General features: G+C 44.4%; 1 protein-coding gene across 5 annotated transcripts in view; it reads right to left on the bottom strand.

Moving 5' to 3' along the window:
• CAMK1G (calcium/calmodulin dependent protein kinase IG) overlaps window positions 1-22,687 on the bottom strand; it is a 186,198-nt gene that overhangs the window by 5,668 nt on the left and 157,843 nt on the right. For all 5 annotated transcript variants that reach the window (XM_069633274.1, XM_069633276.1, XM_069633273.1 and 2 more), the window contains 3 exons: window positions 17,910-17,988; window positions 3,608-3,695; window positions 1,286-2,340 (listed from right to left, as the gene is read on the bottom strand). In XM_069633274.1, the coding sequence (XP_069489375.1) occupies window positions 1,286-2,340; window positions 3,608-3,695; window positions 17,910-17,988 (1,222 nt within the window). The remainder of the gene's footprint in view (window positions 1-1,285; window positions 2,341-3,607; window positions 3,696-17,909; window positions 17,989-22,687) is intronic.

Below are 22,687 nucleotides of genomic sequence, written 5' to 3'. Positions count from 1 at the left end.
ACTGGCTTTGTGTCCGTTTTCCTCATCAGAAAGAACCCTATCTAAGGTTTGCATTTCACTGGCTTTGTGTCCGTTTTCCTCATCAGAAAGAACCCTATCTAAGGTTTGCATTAAACTGGCTGTACAACGGTTTTAAACCGGCGTCAAGAACCATACCTAAAGTTTGCATTACACTGGCTTCACACCGGTTTTCTGCCGTCGAGAAGAACTCTATGTAAAGTTTGCATTACACTGGCTTAACACCGGTTTTCCGCCGTCGAGAAGAACTCTATGTAAAGTTTGCATTACACTGGCTTTACACCAGTTTTCCGCCGGCGTAAAGAACCCTATCTAAGGTTTGCATTACGCTTTCTTTACACCGGTTTTCTGCCATCGGAAAGAACCCTATATAAAGTTTGCATTACACTGGCTTTACACAGGTTTTCCACCGTTGGAAAGAACCCTTCTAAGGTTTGCACAATACTGGCTTTACACTGGTTTTCCGCCGGTGGAAAGAACCCTATCTAAAGTTTGAATACCACTGGCTTTACACCGGTTATCCGCCGTTCAGAAGAACCCTATCTAAAGTTTGCATTACAATGGCTTTACACTGGTTTTGCACAGCAGAAGGAACCCTTCTAAGGTTTGCATTATATCAGCTTTACATCAGTGTTTGGCCGTAGCAAAGAACCCTATCTAAAGTTTGCATTATACTGGCTTTACACCGGTTTTCCGCTGTCGAGAAGAACCCTATCTAAAGTTTGCATTACACTGGCTTTACACCTGTTTTCTGCCATCAGAAAGAACCCTATCTAAGGTTTGAATTACAGTGGCTTTACACCAGTTTTCCACCGTCGAGAAGACCCCTATCTTAAGTTTGCATTACACTGGTTTTTGCACAGGTTTTCCAACGTGGGCTAGAACCCTATCTAAAGTTTGCATTACAATGACTTTACACCGGTTTTCCACCGTCGAGAAGACCACTATCTAAAGTTTGCATTACAGTGGCTTTACACCAGTTTTCCACCGTCGAGAAGACCCCTATCTAAAGTTTGCATTACACTCGTTTTGCACAGGTTTTCCAAAGTGGGATAGAACCCTATCTAAGGTTTGCATTACACTAGCTTTACCCCAGATTTCCCCCCGGCGGAAAGCTGGCTGAAAATTCGCCAGTACCATAAGCACATACGGCGGTTCCTTTATCCATTGTTACAACAAATAACAGCAATCATCAAACAATCGTGAACAACTCATGGGATCTCTTGTGATCTATCTGTGGCTGTCAATAAGAAAAATGAGCGCTTACTGTTTCTTGTTGACCTTCTTCAGGAGCCCAGAGTCGGAACAGGACGTGTGCTTCCCTCGCTCACTTGTCCCGCATGGGGAGCTGCAGTTACAAGAGCCCTCCTGCGCTGTCCCCTGATTGCGTGGAGAGTTGGTACTGTCCATCTTCTGTGCCTCTTTGTGGGAAGCATCTACAGCCTTCTCCTGTGGCCTGCTGGTGCCAGGGCTCAGGGATTCTTGGTTGCAGTTGTTTTTAGAAGAGTTCTTGAGAGCAGGGCTTTTGTCCGCAGGGTTCTTTTGTGTGGGTGATTTCTGCGACAGAGTTTTTAGGGCACAGCCATTCTGGGCAAGGCTGGTTTGGCACGTGTCAGTGTTGAGTAGACTCACTTGAGCAGGGCCAGCTGGACCTGGTTTGCATTCATGAGTGCCCTTGAGGGCCGAGTCATTAGTCGTGGTCTTCTTTTGGGCCGGGCAGGTTTGTGCAATGCTCGTTGGCATGGGGCTTCTTTGTTCAGGATGATTTGGGTCGAGTGAGCCCTTTTGGGCAGAACCTGTTGGAGAAAGACTTTTGGGAGCAAGACTGGTTTGGGAATCACTCTTTCTGACAGGACTGACTTGTGATGAGCTCTTTTGGCTGGCAGTAGTTTGAGCAACAGTCTTGCTTTCTGGTGGAGCCATTGGACCTTCCCCTCCTTGCTTTGAGCTCTTTTGGGTTGTGCCTTTGACGCTATTGCCTGGTTGGGCGGGACCATTTTGAGCGACGTTGATTGGTAGAAGATCCTCCTGTGCCCTTTGGGTTTGAGCTGGATGTTTTTGTATAGTGCACGTTTCCATCACAATCTTTTGGAGCACTGCATGCGCGGGCAACCCATTGGGTGTTGATGGGCTCAGCCTGTCCTGCTCCTCCCCGGCTTTCTCTTCGGTGATCGTAACCGGCGTATTGGGCCTTGTCGCTTCGGACACTTTTATGGCCGGGAAGCCGTTCTTGGCCTCGGAAAGAGCCAGCATGTTGTTCTGGGTGCTGTTCATGTGGAGCTTTTTCATGTGGTAGACCACCGCTGCGGCATTGAAAGCTTGCTGTGGAAGGAGCACATCGCTGCTGTTAACCCCTGCATATTATCTGATTATCCTCTAACCAAATATCACCTTTTCTGTATATAGCCATTTATGCCGAATTATTTCTCAGTCCAGAAATGTGAAAATAGCCCTTTTGCAGTGAATATACGATGGCATGTGATTTTTATTGGTTGGGTCTGAATCAGTAATACAGGGCCCGAATCATAGAACGTTTAGTGCAGTTCAAAGTGACTTTGAACTGCAATAGTACACTTTGCACTGGTGCAAAGAGACTTCGCACTGCAAAAATAGACTTTGCACTGCCCACAAACACCCTAATTCACAGAGCGGTGCAAAGTGTATTTTTGCAGTGCAAAGTGTATTTTTGCATTGCAAAGTGACCTTGCACCAGTTCAAGGTCTATTTTTGCAGTGCAAAGTGACTTTGCACCAGTACAAAGTGTATTTTTGCAGTGCAAAGTCACTTTGCACCACACTAAAAGTTCCATGAATCAGGCCCAAGGTGTTACTGTTTCACCTGCGTTCTGTCCTTCACTTTCATTATATGGTCCAGCTCTTTTCACTTGTGACCTTGTGTCCACTTTTTCCTTCCATCCATACCTCATTCCTCACAACGTTCCTTTCATCCACCCCTTATTTGTCCCTTACTCCCTTCATTCCTCCTACCTTTACTTAAATCCACACATCCTCCCTTCATTCCCCTACTCATTTTAATGCCTTCCTTCGCCCCTCCCCCCCTTGGTATGGTGAAGGGTGTATGGGCAATTGGGCATCAGCTTGATGGTGGCGCTATCACACTGAAGGGATTTTGATCAGCCAGGTGGCCCTGCATGGCCCGCGACAGCAATCATGCATGCTTAAAGTGCAGGGTAGTGTGGCACTGCCAGCCCACTGGGAGCGGGGTGAGGCGTGCAAAGGATGCTTCTTTTATGTATGAGATGCTGGCCCATTCCCACAGACGTGCAGGCACCAGGTCAGCTTCCATGTTGACTATCATTGGGGACATGGTCCGGTTAAGTGTACGCCCTAAATCAGGTGGCAGATGAGTGCGTATGGAGCCCGCCTTCTCCTGTGTATGTTATAAATTGGATCTTTGGTCTTTTGTGGCCACTTCACATTCTCATTTAATAACACACAGGGCCCAATTCACCGAAGTGTTTTATAATGGCAAAACCCCATTGGAAAAAGCTCTGTGAATAAGGGCCTGAGTTTAAGGCACACATGTCTGCGGCAGCTCTGGCCAGATATTGAAACCAGTTAGCACATACCCTCCATTTGGTCCGTGCAAAGTTTTTCTTAATTTGTACACTGACGGATCGGTAGATGTCCCGGTGGAGGGCGGTGTTTCCAGCAATCCTATAGTGGGGAGAAAGGGAACACAAACCCATTAACCTTACTCTCGGGGTGGCGAGCTGGTCATGCTACGAGTGGCAAAACATGAAACAAACAGCAAAAACTGAGCACTATGGATTAAAAAATATACTTGTTGCAACATTATAGATTTGCACCTAATCAAACAAAAATTATTTTAACTTTATATACTTCTGCCACATAGCATTTTATAATATCACACAACTCTAATTTATTTTTGATGTTTGAAAAAAGGTAAAGCTGTTCATACAAAATACATTAAGATACCTTATTTTTCCAAAGGTGCTACTGCGGTCACACTACTGCAAGCATTTTGCAGTAGTATCAAAATGTGGGTGTTTTTCACGGTTAATCTTTACCTCCAAAGTATTCAATGTGTTTAAACTAAACACAACAACCGTTAACCCACACATCTATTCACTGCCATTTTGTTTACTGTGGAAACCACCTGATGAAGATCAGGAGGAGTCGAAACACTTGTCGAGCCTGTGTTAGAGAGAAAAATCATGAGTGCAAATCAGTTGTTTTGGTGTTGCAGCTACCATTGTTGGGCTTTGTAATGGCAATTCTACATTCTATTTAAATTTGCGGGGAATATAGTTGTTTTAGCATTTGATGGTAAATAAAAGATGCGAAATAACAGACGCAGGAACTCAAATGTCATTGAATGCCAATGTGCGCCTCCTCTTGCCTGTGCTCCCTAAACTCTAAAACCTACCTACCTGGACTCTACCTCTGTGTGAGCTTCAGGGAGTATAGCAGACATTTATATATTTATTTATTGTGCATTTGTTAGGTGCTTACACAAGAACATTGCGTTTCTAAGCGCCCACAGAGCAACAAGGAGGGAACATGGAATAGAAAACAATGAATACACTGGAAGATAAAGACAAAGCTACTGGACCTCGTGAGCATTCAGAGGGTGCAAGTGCAGAGAGGGGAAGAGGGAGATGGGGGGGACGAGTGCCTGTGCTCGTGAGGGAGCAGCAAGTGTAGGTAACCAGAGTAGGAAGTGCTGGGGAACTTTCATCTGCAAAAAGTGCAGACCAACAGTGGCAAGGCCAGTAAGTGCCAAGGCATGTGCTGTGTGTATTGAGGATCTTTTCATTCAAACCAAATTTTATTTGAAATTGTGTACGTCCATAGTATGCCATTTGTATTGTTCCCCTGCAACGTAGGGGCTTCGCCCCAAGATTACTGGGCATCGCCGGCTCATGGGGATCATGCATTCATTATACTCTGGCACCAACAGGTGTGCCAAGAGAAGGTGACAGGAGTAGAGCCCTCTACCCAGAGACGTTGCTGGGGGTGGGGGGCGATGCTGGGGAGGATATACCCCCGGGTCTTTTGCTTGTTGACCCAGATAGAAGCTCAGGGGCTACATCCAAAAGGCTAGCTAGCCCCCAGGCCCGACAGTCCCGACATTAGCCTAGCCCCAGATCTTTTCCAGACCTAGCAACACCCCTGCCTCTACCCACACACAGCCATGAGCTAAGGCGAGCGGTGGGGTTCAGTGCCAGATATCACTCAGTTCCAGTGACTAAACCAAAAATAATGATCTCAGCCTGGGCATCTGTTTCCAACTCATCCTGCAAACTGGAGCTATTCATAGCTGACTTACCGAGATGGAGCCAGCCAGGAGGACGCCTCCAGGAAGTGGAGCATTTCTAAATGTTTTCTAGAGTAACTGTATCATTCTTCTTGGTTTATTTGTAATGAAGTATGAACAGAAAGACGAAGGACTGTCTTATCCACACTGGGAGTGGAACTTAAAAACGTGGCCATGTGGCCGTCCCTTTGGTTGGTTCAGGGAACAAAGGATTTTGGTTACCTCATAAATTGAGCGGTAAATCGAAAACATTCTGTTTTCCCAGTCTGCCTACTTATGAGCTGGTAACCGATTAGGAAGAAAGCTTTAGAGTTCCTGCACAGAGGTTTGTCCTTCCAGAAAAATGGCAGGATTCATTCTGTCGATACTACCACTCGCGGTAATTCCTCCAATCCCTAATGAACTTCTGAACAGGTACTCACTTAAACTAGTAATGTGAGAGATTTACCACAGAGCAGTAACAGCTAATCCACGGCCAGTGCTCATCTTCTCATCCTTTCAAAGAAGATAGGCAAAGACCAATAATCAGGCTCACCTGGGTCCTAGGAGGTGGACATGCAGCCAATCATCAGCACTTCATAGCAAGATGAAAAGAGGGCCAATAAGGAGACACTCTTCTTTGAAAAGCAAATACAATAAGGTACAGTAATCACTGTCTCATCCACCAATTTCAGGACTGACTGATTGTCGTCCCTCCTTCTTATGGTGGAATATTGAATGCAAATGATAGCTTTCCTGCATTCTGGACAAGGTCAAATTGGGGCAAATCTCAGTTTTGAGTTTTCAGCTTTCAGAGAGAGAAAAAGAATTGAGGCGAAATTGAGGACAACCTGACCAGCGTGCCCATAGTGTAGGAAAAAACCAAGGACACTGATCTTATTTTAATTTTAAAACAATTATAATGCGCTCATGACAGAAGACTTAACCGTATAGCTGCGCAGCTGGTGATAAAAGTCACCAAGGCCGTGTATACAAGAAAAACAATTTTCGTAACCAGAGTAACCCTCATAACCAGCCCATTGCCCCTTTACTTAAACAGAACGTCTTGAGTGCTCCATGAAACTGGTGAAGCATCTCAAGGACCCTAATATCGCTGGGGATACTGTTCCACAACTTTGGACCAAAAGCTGCAAATCTTCTGTCTCCCCTTGACACACACGGTTCTATTTCATTTCATTGCCAGACATTTTATGACTGGTATTTTTATTAATAGATTTTACCGAAATAAGTCATCAACATTTTTATTTTATTATTGGGGGGGTTCCCCTCCAAGCCCCTCACCCCAAAAACATATTTTTACACTATTCCTGACACCCCCAACCTCCGCCAGGCATCATTTGGCCCTAATAAAGGTTTCCTCATAATTTCCAATTTTGATGAAGATCTGGGTGTCATCGGCATAAGAGTGATAATTCACCACGTGACACCTCAAGGTCTCCATCAAAGGTTGTTAATGCAAATTAAAAAGTAAAGGTGACAATGAAGACCCCTGCAGTACTCCACATCCCATCATAGTGGGATCTGAGATGTATCGTAAAGGTGATAATGAAGACCCCTGCAGTACTCCACATCCCATCATAGTGGGATCTGAGATGTATCGTAAAGGTGATAATGAAGACCCCTGCAGTACTCCACATCCCATCATAGTGGGATCTGAGATGTATCGTAAAGGTGATAATGAAGACCCCTGCAGTACTCCACATCCCATCATAGTGGGATCTGAGATGTATCGTAAAGGTGATAATGAAGACCCCTGCAGTACTCCACATCCCATCATAGTGGGATCTGAGATGTATCTGCCCAGTTTGACCTGCTGTTGTCTGTCATCCATGAGTGATCCAAACCACGTGATAACATGCTCAGAAACCTTACCTACCACTTTAAGCCGGTCAAGCAGAATGTGGTGGTTGACTGTGTCAAAGGTCGCAGACAGGTCCAGCATCAATAACAGTGATATATCTCCCCGATCCGTGACTCCAAAATGGTCCTACTGAAGAGCCAACAGGGCCGTCTCCATTCCAAACTTGGGTCGAAAACCCAATTGAAAGGGGTCCAGCAGTGACTCCTTTTCCACAAAGTCCTACAACTGGCAGGTTAACACCTTCTGCAGAATTTTCTCAGGCTACAGAATCCCTGCAATCTCCCGGTAATCCTGGCGAATGACGGGATCCGGGTTCCTTTTTTTAGCAGTGGTGTCAAAACAGTATTTCTTAACATCTGGGGCATTGTGCCCTGATTCAAGGATGAATTAATAAAATCAGTCAGAAATGGTGTAATCTCCTGAGCCATGTGCTTTGCTGCATAGGCAGGCCTGGGGAGTAAGGCGTTGTTAGTAGGTTTCAGAGCTTGGATTAGAGATTGCACATAGTCCTCAGATACCAGATGAAAATCAAAGAGGATGGTCAGGCCCGCCGTCCTGGCCTGTGCTGGTCCCAATAGGGACAAAAGTCCCGATGGATTCAGTACCACAGTCTTAGCTTGAGCCGCAATTGATCTGAAAGAATTTACTAAAAATATTGGCCTGTAATGGTTAAATGATGGTGATCTTGCAACTAGGTGGACAAAACGTATACACGATAGCAAACAGTTCTCTTGACTGATTACTTGCGACCACTATTTCCTTATGTAGGGAGACCCACTTAGCCTTAACAATGGCTTGTTTATAACTGCTGAAGGCCATACTTGCCCTGCAGGCCTCTTCTGGGGTTTTGCCCTCCCTCCATTTCTGACCAGTTGAGCTAACCAGTTTACGTAGAGGTACCAGATTTTGAGTGAACCAAGGTTTTGAAATCCTCTTCTTCTTGGCTCTCAGAGGTGCAATATTAGAGTATAATGCATCCATGATCCTTGCCCCTGCGATGAGGAATTCCTTGTTCAATAGTGAGGTATCAGTAGAGGCCAACACTTCCTTCACTTCAACTGAAATATTGCCCAAATCTTTATATTTGCAGTCTAGTGGGAAGTATCTGCCTTTACTGTCTGTTTTACTCCTCGTTGGGGGATTCAGGATGAGAAATTGTGCGAAGTGTTCGGACCAATAAATCGCTAAAATCTGCATCAGAGATATACGATTGACCTTTACTAACAGCACATTGAGCCAATAACCTTTTACGTGTGATACTGAGGTGCCTAGTGGGCGCAACCCATGATTTTCTAAAAACTTCCCAGACATTTTTTGAGTCTGGCTTTGTGGGGTCATCTAACCACTTGTGGGGTCATCTAACCAGATATTCCAGGCACCTACAAGTAATCTCTCTCTACATTTACTCCATGTAATAGTTAAACACACTACCCTAATCCACCTAAAAGGAGAAAATGATTTGATAACAGGAAGATACTCTGCCTGCAAAATGGGAAGCTGTTCTTACTAGGCTGCAGTGGCCTCCCTAAGGAATATTTCCCATAGTGCATTTGGCTTTTTTCCTAACGGTACTGTGTGGGTGGCGTCAGAGGTTTCCTGTTAAGAAAAAAAAAGTTATTGCCCCTTTGCTTACTTATGAGCCTATGACATAGGCAACAGCATGGAAGGATGCCCTTTGATCCCACCCCCCGCCTCTCTCTCTCTCTCTCTCTCTCTCGCTCTTCTCTCTGTCTGTCTGTCTCTCTCTCTCTCTCTGTCCCTACTCTCTCTCTTTCTGTTCTCTCTCTGTCTCTATCTTGCTCTCTCTTTCTCTACCTTCCTCTCTGTCCTTTTCACTCACTTACTTCCTGCTCTCTCCCCATAGTCTGCTTTCTTTCTGTTTCTCTCTGTCTGCTTTCTCCCTCTCTCCCATTCTCACTCTCTCCTTCTTGCTCTCTTTCTGTCTCTCTTTCTCTCCCTCTCCCTCTCCCTCTCTCTCTCTCTCTCTCTCATTCTGTCTCTGTCTCTCTTCTCTCTTTTTCTGTGTCCCTCTCTCCTATCTCTCTCTCTCTCTCTCTCTCTCTTTCTCTCTATCTTTCTTTCTCTCTCTGTCTCTCTCGCTTGCTCTCCTCCTCTCCTCCTCGCTCTCTTTCTCCCCATCTTCCTCTCTCCCTAGTTCTGTAACCTGCGGGTTACATACATCTTGCAACTGGTGCTCAACCCATGAGCGAACCTATACTCCTCGACATTCTATATTATCACCCAGTTGATTTATATGAGGTACCCTGAAATTGAGATGACCACAGACTACAATACTTCATCTAGTTTCCCAAATTCTCTGCCTGCTACACAATCCACACTGCTTAGTCTCTTTCTTTCCACTTACATAATGAATACAGAAAGTGACCTAGATGCTTACACAAAGTAGTGATCAATAGTTTCATCCAATCTGTACATCTACAGATATTTTGCAGTACCAAACTTTGCTTTATGATTATAATTGATTGCATTATATATTACCACCTGCAGGAAACAGCTGACCAAACTGTTTTCAGAGCCTTTTTATCATATGTCTTTGTTTTCCATTCACACAGCTAACCTTTTACGTTTTACAGACACTCAGCTATGGCTCGCAAAGTCGTTTTGCCCACTCACATAGTCAAGTAAATTCTATGAAGGGCGAGTAGCATTTGCAAGAGATGTTTGAAACTTTTATGTAACATTTACTTTGTTTGCAGTAAATGTCAAACAAAAGTTTCATTGTTCATGGCCGGCCTTTGGGTGGCAGCAGTGTGCCAATCAAAGCAGGTTTGTTGTGACATGCACCATTGTACACAAATCACATTTTAAATGTGTAGTCCTCTCTTGCTATGGGTCGAGTGCATTTCTCTTAGGTTGAATAGGGAAACAAAGCTGCCGGTCTAGCTGAATTTTAAAGAATTTGCAAGGCCTTGACTCCTCTAACTAATGTCTTATTTCAGCGGTACGCAAAACTGCTGTATTGTTGCTCATTTCATGTCTTGGGTACAAATAACTCCTGGTGACATTAACAATATTAGTACAAAATTGCTATTCAAGTGTGCCTGCTTGCTAATCAAAAGAATGTGAATTAGCAAACTCTGCTAATCAATTTTTGAAAACTAATGCATGCCTTGTGATCTGTTGCTTTCCAGCTAGTTTGGCGCTATACCTCTGATACATACATATCTTACTGGAGTTATTGACCGTCTCCAAGTAGTCCAATAATCCTTCCTTATAGCTCATACCGCCACAACACATCTGCGGTGAGAGTGCAACACCTGAGGGCCTATGTTGCTTGTTATGGTTTATTAATATGAGCAACCTGATTGGCTTTGGATTGGGAATTCAAGGTGGGCGCAGTAGAAAATATGTCCAATATGACAAAGTTAAACCGCAGAGAAGAACATGTATTAAAATACAAATATACAAGATCCCTTCTCCATTGAAGAGCGCAGCACATCATAGTGCCAGCCCCAGTGATATATCTGCCCCTGGCGGACAGAATGCCTCATCACTGTAAGATAGCTCAGTGCGTTTGTGTGCCTGCTGTGGGGATCTGAAGAGCGCAGCATGTCATAGTGTCAGCCCCAGTGATATACCTGCCCCCTGGCGGACAGAATGTCTCACCCCTGTAAGATAGCTCAGTGCATTTGTGTGCCTACTGTGCAGATCAGAAGAGCGCAACACCTCATAGTAACAGCCCCAGTGATATACCTGCTACCTGGTGGACAGAATGTCTCATCCCTGTAAGATAGCTCAGTGCGTTTGTGTGCCTGCTGTGGGGATCTGAAGAGCGCAGCACGTCATAGTGTCAGCCCCAGTGATATACCTGACCCCTGGCGGACAGAATGTCTCATTCGTGTAAGATAGCTCAGTGCATTCGTGTGCCTGCTCTGGGGATCTGAAGAGCGCAGCACGTCATAGTGTCAGCGCAAGTGATATACCTGCCCCTGGTGGACAGGATGTCTCATCCCTGTAAGATAGCACAGTGCGATCGTGTCCCTGCTGTGGGGATCTGAAGAGCGCAGCTCATCATATTGCGAGCCCCAGTGATATACCTGCCCCCTGGCGGACAGAATGTCTCATCCCTGTAAGATAGCTCAGTGCGTTCGTGTACCTGCTGTGGGGATCTGAAGAGCTCAGCACGTTAAAGTGGCAGCCCAGTGATATACCTGCCCCTGGCGGACAAAATGTCTCATCCCTGTAAGATAGCTCAGTGTGTTCGTGTGCCTGCTGTGGGAATCTGAAGAGTGCAGTGCCAGCCACAGTGATATACCTGCCCCTGGCAGACAGAATGTCTCATCCCTGTAAAATAGCTCAGTGCTTTCGTGTGCCTCCTGCAGGGATCTTTTTCATGCATCCAGCAATTGAACGCAGTCCTGGTGTGGCAGCAGCATGTGGTGGACCTTTCCCAAGGTCGGACTTAGGGGCTCGGCAAAAGCCTTGCTCAAGGTTGCCTTGGTTGCTGGAGTTAAAGCCCCTTGCCTTTTTTGAATAAGCTCAAACAGTTTTTGCAATTTAAGTTATGGAACTTTTCTTCAAGAAAAATATACAATCATTCAAAATAATAGAATTAGGGGAGTGACTTGCGAATCCTGAGACCCAATCAGGATTTAGGCCTGGCTGGGCAACGTTCGCCGTATGGCCACGCATTTCCACTCACCATGTTCCTCACACCCTCCCTCGGCTCACCTATTACCTTAATGTCAGCTCCACCCTACTAACCCTGGCCCTGGCTTCCCCAAGTTAAAGTCTCCTTTCCAGGACCCGCCGCTTCACCCCACGCACTGGGGCTACCCTCAACATATATGAAGGACAATGTCTTCAGGGCTGCTAAGAACCTGTTGCCTAGCGGCCATCTTGAAGTGGACTTGAGCTGCTTTTAGCCTCATTTGGAGGGATATTGGTGGACAGCCTATGGCACACGGCCATTCGCTCTGACGCATGCAGCAAGTGTCCGAGCACATACCTGTCCCCATTACATGTAGAAACCTGCAATGTGGCAAGAAAAGAACGTCTCTATCACATGTAAATATCCATGTATTCATCTGCACGATAGCTCTTCCTCAGCGAGGTACGTTTTTGCAATTGTTTTCATGATTTCCCAGAATGTTTAAAATATTTTTCCGCGGCAGACCCACAACCCGCTGACTTAACTACCTTCTAATTAGAAAAATAGAGCCGATAAAGCCTTTCTCGTGAAGATCGGGACCCATAAAATTCATCATCAGAGACTGTGCAAACAACAGCGCGGCCATTTTGTGTGCCGCATGAGAATGAGACTCCAATCTGCGGTTGGGCATTTGAGTATTTGCCTTTAAGGAAGCGTGACTTTGCGTCACTTTATTGTCACAAATGTTGGCCCTGCTCATTAGGAAACTTATTTCGAAAAAACACATCGGGATGGTATAAATAAACAAGCAGTGGCGCATTACCACAATTGCCTGCGTGCAATTTCCTCCCATGGCGCGCAAGTCTTCGGATGCGTGTAGAGAGCCGCAGAAAAACTGTTAAGCAACAACATTTCTGGCGTAAGTGTACGCTTTGTCCCAAAAGCAAGAAGCCTGTGACAGGAAAATTGTCGCACTGTTCTAGCGAGATAATTTATTTTGCTTGTGCTTTGTAGATGTTAGCGCTCCTTGAATTCTCTTGGTAAGTCTAAACGCTGTCTAATTTAGGATACCATCGTTTTCTACTGCAACGTTTTTATCCAGTTATCTTATGTCGCATTTTGTTTCCCTCCTTCAATTTTATATTTCTGAGTTTTACAGAAGTAGTGCTTAATTTTCTAAAGTGCACTGTGCCGGGATAACGACCTCGCTGGGGGTTTATTCCCCAGAGGGCATAATGCACACAGGGCACTGGCTCTTTTTTGTACTTTTATGCAAAAAGATCTCCTTTCTTCTAATGTACATAATTTCACAGATGTAGTGGAAAAAAGTGTGACACCTGGCAGTCACATGGGAACGCATTATTCGGCCTCTCTGTTCCTGTGAAAATTCTTACCTTCTGCAATCAAAAATTCAAAAAAGTCTGCTTTTGGAAAGAAAAAAAAGAGGTTTCAATTGGAATCCCATTGTTTCCTGCCAGCCTGAAAGTCTCATGCTGGCTTTAAACCTGACTCATTTAGTGAGCGGATTGCAAAAGCTGGTAGAACAGGTAAATTCGTTCAGCCCCACAAATCCGTTTGTCAAATCTTCGAAGATCCTGTGGATTAGAAAAAAACTTGTGGTATAACTAAACCAATTTTACTGCAATTATTTCCTACTTGTGGGACTTAGAAAATGGCCTCCAATTACTTGCTTCTTTAAATTGCGGTGAAGAGTTCAATGTGGCAGTCTTCAGAGGGGGGATCAAACAAACTCTCATGATCACAATACCATCTCCTCGCCCAATCACCCTTTAAAAGCTGCCTTATTCTCAGGATGTGATATTTTATCTGGGAACTCTTACGAACAATTCTATTCTTGCAATTCCTTCATTGGCTTCGACGTTTAACCGATGGTCTATCGTTAACGCAAAGAGAAATTATAGGGTTAATTGAACTATTTTCAAAGAGTTACAGTCGGTGTTAATAGTCGATGGTGCCGGTGTTGGAGTGAGGGAGGTATTGAACCAGTGGTGTTTAGAGTGTTGACATGAAGATTATCTGTTATAAATAAGATATTGGCGTGATACATAATCAGAGATATTGAAGACAGAATCTACAATGGATGTTGTCAATGAGGAAAGGAGCTGATGGTTAACTCCAGTGCTCCTTAGGATAGGAATTAGAGGAGGTGTTATGCATAGATAGGAGTGTTGGGATATAACCCACTTGTTATTTAGGGGAAAGTTTACAGGTTTTGCTCAAAATGAACAGAAGAAGTGTGGTTTGCAAAGAGAGTCACAGATTAGGCTATGAAAGGGAGGAACACCACTGATATTTGACCGGAGAGTCTACAGTCAAACATGTATTACTTTCTGGCATTTAAATAAGTTCTACCATATTTCTTTATCACCGTGGAGTATCGAGCAGTACCCATTGAAATGAACACATGATCTCGTAGTAGTGCACATAAGAAATGATGTGCAGGGAATGTAAAGCAGAAGGTGAAAGAAATACTGTACGTATTAGATTGAAAAGAGAACAAGTTTATACAAAGAAAACATTGGTCTTATAATACGATTGGGGCAAATGGAACTTACATATGGATCTAACAGGACTTCTCACAGGTTGCATTCAGGGACATGTATTGTGAGCAAGGGACACAATAGGCCATTATTTATAAACAGCTGTTTTTCTCAACCTGAGTTGGTTAAGAAAAAAGAAAAAAAACGAAATGTTTATAAAAATACAAAAAAATTATAAAAATAAACAGTCAGCATTGCACATGTGTTCCATTTCTTGATCGGTCAACACAGGATCATCTAGAATTGGGCCAATCCTCCCGAGCTGTTCTAATAGCCAGGCGCCTGCTGTCGCTAGCCCAGCAGTTGACTTGGAAAAGCCTATGTAAGAACTGTGGCTTACAGATATTGGTTCCAATCTGCAAAGCAGCATCCGATCTTGTCTCACCGACATTTGATATTATAATGTTCTACAAATGACCCAAAGACAATGAATAGCTTGCTACTACAGTCTCTACACTTCCATTAAAAAACGAAACAGATCCAGCTCGCTACTAGGGCCTGATTCATGGAATGTTTTCCTATTGGATTGCGCCATTATAAAACACTTCCATGAATCTTAGGGCCTCATTACACGGTAGGCGGTAAGGGTTTACCGGTACCGGTATTTTACCGGTACCGGTAAATCCTTACCGCCTTACTACGAGGTCCCTTTGCGGGTTGGGGAATTTAACGCCTGCTTTTTGCAAAGGGACCAGTGGAGCTAATTACGGTACCGCAATTTGCGGTACCGTACTTAGCGCCTTCCCCATTCCCATAGAGCCCTATGGGGCGGTAATTCCCCTTTCCACCAAGGCGGTGCCGGTATTTTACCGGCATGAACCATGGCGCTAATAGCGCCATGGTTCACTGCCTTCCGTGTAATGAGGCCCTTAGTCTTTTCATTTACTAAAGAGACAAGTAATTTATTTCAAGACTGCTCTATCATTTATATTGCTTAGAAATCACGTGGCTGAAGGTATGTTTAGACAAAACGTTTGTATTACAGCAGAAGCTGTTTGATAACTTCAATTACCGCAACCTCTTTGAGACAGATGTTTTTGTTCCGGCAAAAACACTGTTTTAAATCACTCAATGTCACAGGCATTTATATAAGCGGCAGCTGGGTAGCTGCGATTAACCCCTTATCTATGTTTTTATGGGCAGGGGTGACTGTTTTGAATGATCAAACAGCGACAAGGACATACATCTCATAAATAAATTGGTGATGGCTCATCAGCCGGGCAAATGTAGAATAAAATGCCAAGCCAAGATCTATTTGCTCTGCCAGCATGTGTTTCTCATGTGTACTGGACCATGCTAACCCCCTCTACCTCGGAGTCCACGCGTACCAACTGACTAAACTACAAAGAGCACTAAACGCTGCAGCCAAACTGCTACTAGCACTTGGCCCAAGAGATCCCATCTCCCCAGCTCTCAAAACTCTGCACTGGCTTCCGGTTGCCCAAAGGGTGACCTTCAAAACCTTATGCATCTCTCACCGAGCAATGCATAAAACCGGACCTCAATATCTTCAAGACAAACTAAAACCCTACCATCCTCCACGCACTCTGAGATCAAGCTCAGCCGGCCTCCTAGTCATACCAAAAACCAACTCAGTCAGGTTAGGTGGATCATCATTCTCAGCCTTGGCCCCCACTCTGTGCAACACACTTCAACCCCACATCCGACTCACCAAAGACCTCGTGGGGGTCATTCCGAGGTTGGAGGTAAGGAATTACCGGCACCGGTAAGGGTGCCGATGCCGGTAATCCCTTACCTCCGTATTCCGAGGTCCCTTTGCGGGTCCTTCCTTACCTCCTGCTTTTAGCAGGAGTAAAGTACGGGCCCGCAAAGGTACTTCGGAGGTAATAACCTCCTTCCCCATTCCCATTGAGCCCTATGGGGAAAAAATGGGAATGGGGAAGGGCAAAAGGTGAATGGGGAATTACCGGTCCCTCCAACCCTGGAATGGACCGGTAATTACTCCATTCACCATGCCGGATTTGGGACGGTTTCGGAGGCAACCATTGAGCTAATTACTCCATGGTTAGCTCCAAACCCGGAATGAGGCCCCATGTCTTTCCGCAAATTACTGAAAACATGGCTCTTCCCCTAAAATCGACTCTTAACTCAAACTGGATAACAGCAATCAATGACCTTAGCCCAAAGCTGCATTATCATAAATAACAATCCAACACCACGATCCAAGCGAGAAATCGGAAATTTATAACCGCCAATGTAAATTAAAACGGATAAACTGAATAGAACGAGTGAAGTGGTTGAAATTAGTAAAGTGGATGAAAGGAATAAACTGGATGAAAGCAGTGAAGTGGATGAAATTAAGGAAATGGATGAAATCAATGAAATGGAAGAGAGGAATAAAGTGGACGAGAGGATAGAAAGGATGAGTGCAAGATACAGATGGTGTGCATGGAATAGATAGAGTGAATGGAACGGATAGATGGCATGGAATGACAGAGTGCATGGAATGAACAGAATGAATGGAATAGATGAATCAAGTGCATGACATGGATGGAGTGCGTGGGACGGATGGAGTGCGTGGGACTGATGGAGTGCATGGAACTGATTGAATAGATGGAGTGCATAGATCTGAGGGAGTACATGCGACAGATGGAATACTTGGAACAGTTATTGGGCATAGAATGGACACTGTACAAGAATGGTTGGAGTGCATGGAACGGTTGGAGTGCATGGAACGGTTGGAGTGCATGGAATGCATGGATCATGAAGGCGCTCGATCTCAAGCACCTACTGAAAACCACCATATCACATCACCACGCTTACTCTCTTCTATACGCCAGCACTCAACTAGAACACAGCGATACTATGACACATTTGGTATAGCTGTTCTCATACCAACACCTGCCACATACTCCCCATCATCCTAACTAAACACAGTTGGCTGCACACCGCCAGCCTAGGCGTTTTCCTTAGGCTTATCGTAGCCAGAATCAGTCTGGTATCACCCCGCCAGAACAAACACATACTCCTGATCTGGCAACCACCACACCTACCACTAAGAAGCAGCTATCATACCAGTGTCACAACTGCTGCACACATGTCCGGTGCACACACGCACCTTATTACTCTCCCTCTCTCTACTGACTTGAACTACGGTTCCCGAGGGCGTTGAACCTACCAGCGCCTTGAGATCATACCAATGGTACATCAGGTGCTATATAAATGCAAAGTAACATAACAAAACATACCATAACGTGTGCCCTTGCAGGTTGCTCTGTGAGGTTATCAAGCCCAACCATTCAAAGGAGCAATGCAAAAACAGCAAAGCACCCTATGAAATGTGACAACGCGTTGTGAGTAGTGTTATCAATGGGGCAGCATTGTTCTCTTTGCATCAGGTTCAAAAGCAACTTCGTTTCGTTTATTTATTTATTTATTCTGTGATTTAGTTAGAAAAAACTTTAAACACATGCAAACACAGTCAATAATACTGGATAAAACACATCTAACACAAATTATGTTCATGCAATAATAACTTCATTCAGTTCCTGTGTTTGCCCCCACATCACCCGGGTTCAAGCTCTATGCCACTTACCAAGGATGCTTGAGTGCCTTTTCACAGGTAAACCTCTTCTTTGGGTCTTTTGACAGGAGATTACTGATGAAGTCCTTTGCTGTGAATATAAAGGAATAGTGATATATGAAATGAATTGGTCCTTAAAAAAACATGCACTGTTAAGACCCTTTTACTTAATTGTTTTATGCTCCGGCCACGTGTAAGAACTTTCAGAAAATGAAATTTTACAGATTACAAAGCAATCACATAACAGACTCATTTTCCAAGGGTTGAAATCCTAGGAAGATGAAATGTATTTTGTGTGAACACATATCTTAGAACGGAATAATCTGTTAGAGCAGTGGGGGTATACAGATGCTTGCGTAATAAACCCTCACCATGCTTGCCACCCGCCAGTGTCTGCCTCCTCTGCCCAGGAGCCTGAAAGTATGTGTTTGTGTAGGGTCCGTGCCTATTCCACACCTGACCAGTCCTGCCAATCAATGTCATTTGGGTTGGTGGGCTTTAGGGGTAGGAGGAAACGTGTCCCACCACCAAAGGTGTGGGTTTCAACCCAGAGCATTAGATGTTGTTTTTCGGATTACACTGCTAATCGGTAAAGCTTTGCTCACAATGATCCCTACAGAGCAATGAATTCATGGGACTTTTAGCGTGGTGCAAAGTGACTTTGCACACGTGTAAAGTGACTTTGCAGTGTCAAGAAACACCCTGATTCACAGTGGTGCAAAGTGTAATTTTGCAGGACAAAGTGACTTTGACTTTGCACTGGTGCAAAGTGACTTTGCAGTGTCAACAAACACCCTGATTCACAGTGGTGCAAAGTGTATTTTTGCAGGGCAAAGTGACTTTGACTTTGCACTGGTGAAAAGTGACTTTGCAGTGCCAACAAACACCCTTATTCGCAGTGCTGCAAAGTGTATTTTTGCAGTGCAAAGTGACTTTGCACCAGTGCAAAGTCACTTTACAGTGCGCTAAAAGTTCCATGAATCGGGCGCCAATTGTCTGCAAGCTTGGACTGTCCAGATGTTTTGGAGGCTAGTCAATGGTGAGGCATAATGGAAGTCGTAGTCCAAAACATCTGAGCAGCCGTAGATTTCAGAACACTTTTAGAGACTAATCAACAGAAATGTTTTATGTATTGTGCAAAGAAAATCAATAACCCTCATTAACACAAGCACCCATCATGCGCTCATGCATAACACAAGCATAAACGCATACATACGCATAATTGAATAACAAATAAATTAACATACAAAAGCACACATTTAATTAACATACACACTGCAAGCACTATCTGTCGCATTCACACGAGCACCCATCATGCACTCACTAATAACACAAGTACACACGCATCCATACATATTTAAATAAATAAATGAAAATACAAACACACACATTCAGACAACATACACACTGCAAGCACTTTCTGTCTCATTCACACGGGCACGCATCATGCACTCACTCATAACACAAGCATACACGCGTCCATGAACATATTTAAATAATAAATAAATGAACATACAAATAAACATTTACACAACATGCACACAGCAATCACGCTCTCATTCACACCAGCATCCATCTTCATACACTTGTTGACCTAACAACTAAGCGTGCACACATCTATAAGCATAAATTAAAATTTAAAAAAAACATGAACATAAACAAACGTACCTTCTGCGGCAGGCCTTTCCTCTCCAATGCTCAGGCCCCTGCTAGCATGAACAGGAATCAGGAAGCTTCCTGGTTCTTGCACATACGTGTAGGGGCCTGAGCGTGTGTGATGAGACGCCCCACTCCAGCCTGCTCTGTCTGTGTGTGTGAGTAGGAGGCATAGGAGTGCCCCTTTACAAATACAGACATTCAGTTCCCCAGCTACCATTTCCAAGGAGCCATGCGAGGCCGGGGAAGCAAAACACCCACAGCTTTGCATGGCTCATTGAGCTTGCACGGCTAGGGAACTCAACTGTCAAAGGAAAACACTGTTTCCCCTTGATAGTTAAGAGGGCTCCCTCAGTTGAAAAAAACTGTTGAGTGAGTGCTCGTATTTCACTGGGATGGCTCCTCCATATTGGGTGAGAGGGGGCCAAGATCCAGTGGGTGGACGCCCCCTGGCCCATTGTGGACGAGCCCCTGACGACGCATCTGGTAGCTTCATCCGTGAAGCACCACCAATAAAGCATTTTTTAGGATTACAGCCCACTGCCACAAAATGCTACTTTAATGAAAGCCTGATTTTATTGTTTCCTATAATTTCATATATGTTTCACATTGAGCACCTTGAAGCCACCACTAACAACCATATTCTTTACATTACTGATACTGTGAAAATGAAAGAGTTAAGGCCAGGTGGGGCAGGTCCAGGAGATATGAGATCAGGCTCCCGGCATCGTATAGTAAATTCCTTATTGTGAAGAACAATAGCTGTGGAAGAGATGATGGCACTATTAATAATTAGGCTTTTATATAGCGCTACGAACCCTCAGGTATCTGAGCGCTGCTTATTATTACCCACGGTGTGTGGTGCTCATTTATCGACCTCGGAAGGATGAAAGGCTGAGTTTGGCCCTGCCGGGATTCGAACCTGCGTTAACAGGCTCTGCACGGGTGTCAAAGCGAGCGCTCTACTCGCAGTGCCACTTGACCGGCTTAGGAGGAGGCATACGTCTATGTTACATATATTTCACTGGTCTGTGTATCCCAGCAGCAAAGCAGTGATCTAGCTACTAGCCATTGGATCAATAAAAAAAATCAAATGTCTACTCCTTCATCTATTTTTAACATTTTTTTTCGAATTTCCCCGTCTCGCATATTGTGATCATTTACCTTGAGTTGAAATGACCCAAAACCAACACATGTAATTAACTGTATGTACATACCCACATATCGCACATCGATATTGTTCTTTCTCTCTCTTTCTTTCTCTTTCTCTCTCGCTCTCGCTCTCTCTCTCTTTCTCTCTCTCTCTCTCTCTCTCTCTCTCTCTTTCTCTCGCAGACACTCTTTACTCTCTCCTTCCGTTTGCTCCCTCTCTTTCTCTTGTTCTCTCTCTTACTTTATCTTTCTTTCTCTTGCCCTCTCTCTCTCTCTCCCTCATCCTCTCTCTCTCACACACACTCTCTTTCTTCTCTCCTTCCTCTTATTCCCTCTCTCTTTCTTTCTTTCGTTTTCTATGTCTCGCTCTCTCTCTGCCTCTCTCTCTCTCCCATTCTCACTCGCACTCTCTTACTCTCGCTCTCTGCCCCTCTATCTCCCCATCCCTCACTCTCACACTCTCTCTCTCTCTCTCTCTCTCCCTCTCTCTTTCTCTCTCTCTCGCTTTCTGCCTCTCCCTCCCCTCTGTTCCCCTCTCTCTCCACCTCTCTCTCTGTCACTCAGACACTATCACTCCCCAAGGAAGTGAAAGGAAGGGCAGACCCGAACACGGGATCAGAGAAGGACGCAGCAGTCATCAGGGCCGGCAATCTTACCAGATGTGAGAACTCTCCACCGAGAAACCAGAGAACACAGACCTTATGAATACGGAACTCCTTATACATCAGTGGATCACCTTGAATTAAGAACCACTGAAGTTTTCACACTTGAAAAGAAAAGGAACTAATGGAAACAACCAAATATATATGTCTACCAAACTACGTATTTTTCATGTGTGTCACCAAATTCGAAATGTATGCATAGAAATTTCAAGTATAAACACAGGATTGACACACAGCATAAAGTAATGGATGTGCCCTGGGAAAGCCCAAGTAAGGGCGAAACAGCAGCACGTGCAGAGAAATGTTGGCACAAGTGTTATTTGTATATAAAACCAAGGATTTTCACACCAATCACCAAAAATTCACAACTTATGTCACAAATAATTACACAAAGTGAATTAACTTATGTAATAGTGATACCTGTGGGGAAAAAAAATCAAATAAGCACAAAGTGAATTAATTTGTGTGGAATACGTGAATGAAAAATATATGAAATAAAGTGTGCAACCTATGTTTAGACACTAATAAATGTGTACCTCACTATTAATTGCATTAATTTGAAAACTGTGGGGACGCTGCAAACCTAAAGCGCAAAGGATCAATAGAAAAAAACTCCCACTCTCACTCGCTCGCCATGCCTCCACTTATCATGTTCTCTGCTCACATGTAAGGGTATTACTTCCTCTCCAGCTTCTGATAAACTCGCTGCCTCTGGTTCACCTGAATCCACTGGGCCAATCAGATTTATTTATTTATTTACTTCTTTCCATTTGTATAGCACCCAGACCCGGGGATATCAAGGCGCTTATACAGGACTAGTGAGAGCTGACAGTCAAAGATAGTAGATAACAATTAATACATACATATCGTAGGTGTAATAGTATAGTCCACAAAGTGCGAGAGCATGCACCGGGCAACATACACAGGGGTGCATCTACATTACACACTCTGGTGAAGTCCCGCCTCATGGTGCGGGGCTGTGGATGCTACTGTGAGCACACATTCTGGCAAAGCCTCACTTCATGGTACCGGGGGCTACTACAGTATGCAGGCAAGCTTGGGTGCCATGTCAGAGAGACCAAATCAAGTCATTGCAGGTATGTTACAGGTGTAGCATTAGACTAGGAGGCAAAGGTGAGGCATGGTACAGCCATTACAAACATAGCAATAGGCTGAGAGACAAAGTCAAGCTATGGCAGGCATGTTACTGGTGTAGCATTAGACTAGGAGGCAAAGGTGAGGCATGGTACAGCCATTACAAACATAGCAATAGGCTGAGAGACAAAGTCAAGTCATTGCAGGTATGTTACAGGTGTAGCA

The sequence above is a fragment of the Ambystoma mexicanum genome, chromosome 13 (genome assembly GCF_040938575.1).
Source record: "Ambystoma mexicanum isolate Mex_15411 chromosome 13, UKY_AmexF1_1, whole genome shotgun sequence".
In the NCBI taxonomy this organism is placed as follows: Eukaryota; Metazoa; Chordata; class Amphibia; order Caudata; family Ambystomatidae; genus Ambystoma; species Ambystoma mexicanum.
The sequence above is the reverse complement of the archived record's forward strand: the minus strand, read 5'-3'. Positions and strand labels throughout refer to the sequence as shown.